Here is a 7609-nt window from a genome sequence, read left to right as displayed (position 1 = left end):
TGTAAATTCTGGGATTTAAGGAGTTTCTTGTCTTAATGAGAGCATATAACCATACTCTCCATTTTCACTTTGAACTTTCCTTGAATCAAACAGCTGGAAATCTAATGAGTTTAACTGTACAGTAAATTGTTTCAATGCTCATTGCTTTTTTAACTATCACTAGGTAAATCTCATAGAGAATAGGAAAAAGGGAATCCTGCAGGAAGAAAGCTCATGAAGAAAGAAGAAGGCAAAAATCAAACATACATAATTGAATTCATCCTCCTGGGATTTGGGGATCGACTTGAACTGCAATATTGCCTCTTCCTGCTGTTTTTAGTGGTCTACATTGTGACTGTGGTTGGGAACATCCTCATTATTGCGCTAGTTGTGGCTGATCAGCATCTTCACACTCCCATGTACTTTTTCCTGGGAAACTTGTCCTGCTTGGAGACCTGCTACACCTCCACCATCCTGCCCAGGGTGCTGGCCAGTCTCTTGACTGGGGACAGGACTATTTCATTCTGTGGGTGTATTGTGCAATTTTATTTCTTTGGTTTCCTGGCAGCTACAGAATGTTGTCTCCTGGCAGCGATGTCTTATGATCGGTATTTAGCAATACGTAAACCACTTCACTATGCAGCCCTTATGAATGGCAGATTCTGCCTCCAGCTAGCAGCTGGATCATGGATGAATGGATTTCTGACAACGACCATAATAACGTGTTTAATGTCACAGTTATACTTCTGTGGCCCCAATGAAATTAACCATTTCCTTTGTGATTTCACCCCAGTGATTAAACTCTCCTGCAGTGACACCAGCCTGATTAAACTAGCGACCCTGATATTCTCTTCCATAGACACCCTGCCCCCATTTCTATTAACCTTGGCATCCTATGTTTGCATCATCTCCACTATCCTGAAAATCCCTTCCACCACTGGCAGGCAAAAGGCCTTTTCCACCTGTTCCTCTCACCTCATGGTGGTGACAATTTTCTATGGGACTGTAATCATTGTCTACATGTTACCAGACACTGACACACTTAGAGATCTCAACAAAGTCTTCTCTGTCTTCTACACAGTCCTGACTCCCCTGGCCAATCCCATCATCTACAGCCTGAGGAACAAAGAGATCAAGGAAGCACTGAGAAAAGTCATCAGTAAATATATGGTGCTCCCATAAAATGAGAAGGAGTGACTGGTATGGGAATGATTCAATATGGCTTAACTAGCAAGGGAGTTGGCATCTAGGTTATCCTTAGTTCATGCCAATGGGAGCTTCCTTGGGGAATGTGAGGACACTACATTTTGGGATGGTGACATTCCTAGTTGATATTTGCTACAGCCCTAACCAGAATCATAACTCTCATATGCTCTGAACATAAGAACGGCCATACTGGGTCAGACCAATGGTCCATCTAGCCCTGTGTCCTGTCTTCCAACAGTGGCCAATGACAGGTGCTTTAAAGGGAATGAACAGAGGAGGGTAATTATTGAGTGATCCATCCCTTTTGTCCAGTCCCAGAATCTGTCAGTCAGAAGTTTAGGGATATCCAGAGCATGGAATTGCATTCCTGGTCACTGAGACTAATGAATTTATCTCATTCTTTTTTAAACCCAGGTACAGTTTGGGGCAGGTTAAAAATAGAATGAGATAGGTTTCTGGAGAATAAGTCCATCAATGGCTATCAATAACTGCATTCCATACAGGGTAATTCGAGATTTTAGTTATGTGTTTTATCAGCTTTTCTGCTCTGTTTGATTTGGGAAGTGTCCACGTTTTACATGGCACAAGTCTTGGATTGCTGGGTGTGGTTTGTTATCATATTTTGTCTCTGCTTGGTGTCCTGGATTCCCAAATGCGGCATAATTTTACATGTGGGAAGATTGTACTGGTCTTTCTAAATATATGTTCTATTGCAATGATTAAAAAGTGTAAAAGTTCCTAAATGGATTAATGGCTATCAAAATAAATAAATAAATGATGTGATTATTTTGTTTGTTTGTTTTGATAGAACATCTCTTTATAACAACAACAAAAGCAATGTCAAGTAAAAAGTACGAAAAACACCGCTGGAGAAAATGTTTTTCAATCCTATATTTGTTGTTCTCTGGAAAATGAGCACTGAAATCTGGGCAGAAATTTCTGAGACAGGATTGCCTATATGCTGTCTGTGACCACTTCTGTCCAATGACTGGTGCATATAATGTACACAAACAAATTACAGTGAGAAGAAACCCAGACTCCACATTACTTATTTTTCCTCCAACTAAACTGTAAGGACCCAATCTCTGCTACCACTCAGAAGAGGAGAGACAATACAATTGTTATTTATTCTACTTTTCTTTCTTTTTTCTTATCATGCTGGAGAGGGTTTTCAGGTTCCATGTGGAAAGGATCCATGCTATCAATCTCCTCCTCTCTTGGGTTTGCATCTCATTTCTGGCCTAACACCTAGCTGTTGGTTCTGGCACTTCTCTTCATGATGACATTTAACACTGTCTACAACATTCTGGCCACATTCACCATTCTACTGCTCCATGATTCAGTCTCCAAATAGTGTCACATCCGCTTTGTTTGTCCTGCCACTGCTCGCTTGTATGCCTAGAGTTCCTGGTGAAACACCTGTACTGGGAACCATGGGCTTATGTTAATTTTGGCTTTACTCTGCAATAAATAATTATGGAAGGGGTTTTCAAACAAGAGGCAGTCCAGAACCCAAATCCCATTGGATGTCAGCAGAGCAAGGCATCCAGCTCCCCTGGGATCCTTTGAATATCCCAGCCCACGTCTTTCATATTTATGGGTAGAAAGGATGGAGTAGTGACTATGTCACTGGGTCTCTCAGCTGCCTCAGTGAAGAATCCCCCTTATATTCACTGGCACTGAAGTTGTTCTTTGGCTCAAGGGTAGAGGACTCTGTCATTAGGAAATGAGGTCTATAAGAACATAAGAACGGCCATACTCGGTCAGACCAAAGGTCTATCCAGCCCAGCATCCTGTCTACTGACAGTGGCCAATGCCAGGTGCCCTCAGAGGGAGTGAACCTAACAGGTAATGATAAAGTCATCTCTCTCCTGTCATCCATCTCCACCCTCTGACAAACAGAGGCTAGGGACATTATTCCTTACCCATCCTGCCTAATGGCCATTAATGGACTTAACCTCCATGAATTTATCTAGTTCTCTTTTAAACCATGGTATAGTTCTAGCCTTCACAATGTCCTCAGGCAAGGAGTTCCACAGGTTGACTGTGTGCTGTGTGAAGAAGAACTTCCTTTTACTTGTTTTAAACCTGCTGCCCATTCATTTCATTTGGTGGCCCCTAGTTCTTATATTATGGAAACAATTAAATAACTTTTCCTTATTTACTTTCTCCACACCACTCATGATTTTATATAACTCTATCATATCCCCCTTAGCCTCCTCTTTTCCAAGCAGAAAAGTCCTAGCCTCTTTAATCTCTCCTCATATGGGAACCATTCCAAACCCCATATCATTTTAGTTGCGCTTCTCTGAACCTTTTCTAATGCCAATATATATTTTTTGAGATGAGAACACATTTAATATGTGGGTGTACCATAGATTTATATAAGGGCAATAAGATATTATTCGCCTTATTCTCTATCCCTTTTTTAATGATTCCTAACATCCTGTTTGCTTTTTTGACTGCTGCTGCACATTGTGTGGACATCATCAAAGAACTATCCACAATGACTTCAAGATCTCTTTTCTGATTAGTTGTAGCTAAATTAGCCCCTATCATACTGTATGTATAGTTGGGGTTATTTTTTCCAATGTGCATTACTTTACATTTATCCACATTAAATTTCACTTTCCATTTTGTTGCCCAATCACTTAGTTTTGTGAGATCTTTTTCAAGTTCTTCACAGTCTGCTTTGGTCTTAACTATCTTGAGCAGTTTAGTATCACCTGCAAACTTTACCACCTCACTGTTTACCCCTTTCTCCAGATCATTTATGAATCAGTTGAATAGGATTGGTCCTAGGACTGACCCTTGGGGAACATCACTAGTTACCCCTCTCCAGTCTGAGAATTTACCATTTATTCCTATCCTTTCTTCCCTGTCTTTTAACCGGTTCTCAATCCATGAAAAGACCTTCCCTTTTAACCCATGACAGCTTAATTTACGTAAGAGCCTTTGGTGAGGGACCTTGTCAAAGGCTTTCTGGAAATCTAAGTACACTATGTCCACCGGATCCCCCTTGTCCACATGTTTATCGACCACTTCAGAGAACTCTAATAGATTAGCAAGACATGATTTCCATTTACAGAAACCATGTTGACTATTGCTCAACAATTTATGTTTTTCTATGTGTCTGACAATTTTATTCTTTACTATTGTTTCAACTAATTTGTCCGGTACTGATGTTAGACTGTAGGTCTGTAATTGCCGGGATCACCTCTAGAGCCCTTTTTAAATATTGGCGTTACATTAGCTAACTTCCAGTCACTGGGTACAGAAGCTGATTTAAAGGACAGGTTACAAACCTTAGTTAATAGTTCCGCAATTTCACATTTGAGTGCTTTCAGGACTCTTGGGTGAATGCCATCTAGTCCCGGTGACTTGTTACTGTTTAGTTTATCAATTAATTCCCAAACCTCCTCTAATGACATTTCAATCTGTGACAATTCCTCAGATCTGTAACCTACAAAGGACGGATCAGGTTTGGCAATCTCTCTAACAGACTCGGCCATGACGACTGAAACAAAGAATTCATTTTGTTTCTCTGCAATGACTTTATTGTCTTTAAGTGCTCCTTTTGTATCTCGATCTATCCAGTGGACAGGCAGTGCCCAGGGACTCAGGAAATGGGAGATCATTGACAAAGCCCTGGCTGGGATGATTTAGTTGGGAATTGGTCCTGCATTGAACAGGGGATTGGACTAGATGACCTCCTGAGGTCTCCTCCAACCCTGATATTCTATGATTCTATGATCAGTTCTTGGTTCTGATACAGACTCCATGTGTGGCTTTGGGTAAGTTACCTAGGGAAAAATAAAAGTGCATACATCCTATTTTCAAAAGAGTCTTTAGGCTTGATTCACAAAGGGATTTAGGTGCCTAAATCTCAGAATCAGTCCCCGCTGGGATTCACAAAGCCCCCCTCAGCTACCACTGAATGCTATAGGTGCCTAAATTTGTTTAGCATCCAAGGTTTTGCAGTAAAAAAGCTCTTAAAACTCTAGTTTTGTGCCTCTGGGTATGCACACTGCTGTCACACATAGGCATCTGGGTTCCTATACCCCAGAGCAATACATTGGACAGGCTAAAATGAAGACACCTGAAATCAATAGATGCTTTTGAAAATTGTGGCCTGCATTCTTCCCTTGAAATCAGTGACAAAGGCTAATTGAACAGGAGATGCTGGGCTATTCTATTAGAGGGATAGTTTGCATGGTGTTGATGTCTCCTAACACAATGAAGTCTCCTGAAATTCCTCTCTGTGTCAGACAGGATCTCTTTCAGTTCCTCAGGGAATCCTTTGGTACCTGCGGGTTTATAGATTAGAAGGCTACACAGGAAAGTCCATCTGAGGATAATCACTGGGAGAGGAAGAGTGGAAGTCTTGGAGAAGACCACTGGGGGCTTGTTATACTAGTCTGTTTTCCTGGAAGGTGCTCAGATGATACCATGATAGGCACCAAGATAAATGGATGGATGGATGGATGGATGGATGGAAAGATGATGAAGTCAGTGTCTGATGAAACATTGCCTGTAATCCAACAGAAAGGGGTTCTCCCAACATAAGCAAAATATTCCCATTGGGGCACTAATCCAATTTAATTAATGGCCCCTGTTTTCTCCTAACAGAGAGCGATTCTCTGTAATTATTCCTGCTGTGTATAAACTAGAGCAAATACATTAATAAAAGCAGGGTATAGTGTGAATGAGAGGACTCAGGGAAGATCAGCATTGCTGCTGACGGATTCTTCATTTATGAAGAAGGATGAAGTCGATAGCCAGGTGTGTTTGTTTTATTTATTTAAAATCATTTATTTAAAAAAAAACCAACTGGGTTTGGGGGCTATCAAAATGGGAGTGTTAGGTCTGACCCCTGAATAGCTGAGATGGTTTATTATGCAAAAGACTGAATCATACAGTGTTTCATTCAACACAAAATCCCTTTAGCATTTGCCTTTAGCTAAATCCTGGAATGTTCATAACCCTCTTGCTCACCCAACCATCTCAGTCACTTTGTAGAGATCTGGGTCCAAATTCAGCACCAAGATAAGTGGTTGCCATGGTCATTGACATGAGTGGAAAATTCAGAAATTCTGTCTCGCTAATCACATTCCCATCCCTTGATCTAATATTTTAAAAGACAATGGCATTTTTGTGAATACATATTTTCCCATTCTGAATATTTTTTCCTGAATTTATATTTCTAGAGCTAGTTTACCAGGCATGGGATGGACGATACTGTGGGAATGAAACAGCCTGTAGTTGTAGAATTCCTGTGTCATTTGCTCTAGAAGTTGGAAGGTGCATAGTACATAGCTGGAATAGGTGCATATGTATACTCAAAAAATATAAGTGTAGGCATGATCAGAGCTCTAGTTTAGATGAGGAGAGTTGAGCTTTCATACCAATTGAGCTTTGCTGACCAATGATTGAGTTATTTTTTTTTTCAAATATATATGCCTAGTGGGATACCATTTTCAACAATGCAAAGGAAAATCGAAGTGCCACCACAGAATTCATCCTGCTTGGGTTTGGAAACCTCCATGAACTGCAGCTCCTACCCTTTGTGACAGTTTTATTTATCTACATGATCGCTATCTCTGGGAACATGCTTGTTCTCATCATTGTATTGGCTGATCGCAGCCTTCACACCCCCATGTACTTTTTCCTGGGCAACTTATCCATCTTGGAGATCTGCTACATCTCAACCATTGTCCCTAAGATGCTGAGAACCTTCCTGACAGAGCATGAAGTGATTTCACTCATGGGCTGTATCACACAATTGTATGTGTTTGGTTCCCTGGGTATTTCTGAGTGTTTGCTCTTATCAGTCATGTCCTTTGACTGGTATTTAGCCATCTGCCATCCGCTAAATTATTCAGCAATAATGAACTTCAAGGCTTGCCTTCTGCTAGCAGCTGGTTCTTGGGCAACTGGCTTTATGGTTCCTGTGATAAGCATAGTTATGGTATTCAGGTTGCCTTTCTTTATTTCCAATGTGATAGACCATTTCTTCTGCGATTTAATGCCTCTGCTAAAACTGTTGTGCACCGGTGCTTATAAGATTGAGGTTGTAACTTTTACCTTTGCTGCCTGTGTGGTTGTGGTTCCATGTTTACTAACCCTGGTTTCCTACTACAGGATCATATTGACTATCTCTAGGATCCCTTCCACCACAGGAAAAAAAAAAGCCTTCTCCACCTGCTCCTCACACCTCCTTATTGTTAGCATTTTCTATGGGGCCCTCATTATTATCTACGGTTTTCCAATAGGAAATCAGTCACCTGGTCTAAACAAAGTCTTCTCCGTGCTCTACACTGTCCTGACTCCCACAGTCAACCCCCTCATATACAGTCTGAGAAACAAGGAGGTCAAGGATGCCCTGAGAAGGATTGCAATGAAGGCAATCGCTTTCAGAAGTTAA

General features: G+C 41.0%; 2 protein-coding genes across 2 annotated transcripts; both read left to right on the top strand.

Annotated features, from left to right (window-relative positions):
* The first annotated feature begins 213 nt into the window (after positions 1-213).
* LOC120380103 (olfactory receptor 1020-like) lies at positions 214-1161 on the top strand. The gene has a single exon (XM_039497599.1). It carries the CDS (start codon positions 214-216, stop codon positions 1159-1161), a length of 948 nt encoding a protein of 315 aa, XP_039353533.1.
* A 3804-nt stretch (positions 1162-4965) lies between these two features.
* On the top strand, positions 4966-7609 carry LOC120380102 (olfactory receptor 10A2-like). The gene is made up of 3 exons (XM_039497598.1): positions 4966-4979; positions 5856-5967; positions 6650-7609. Exons 1-3 carry the CDS (start codon positions 4966-4968, stop codon positions 7607-7609), a joined length of 1086 nt encoding a protein of 361 aa, XP_039353532.1.

The sequence above is a fragment of the Mauremys reevesii genome, linkage group 13 (assembly GCF_016161935.1).
Source record: "Mauremys reevesii isolate NIE-2019 linkage group 13, ASM1616193v1, whole genome shotgun sequence".
NCBI lineage: Eukaryota > Metazoa > Chordata > Testudines > Geoemydidae > Mauremys > Mauremys reevesii.
This window is presented reverse-complemented; position numbering and strand designations above follow the sequence as displayed.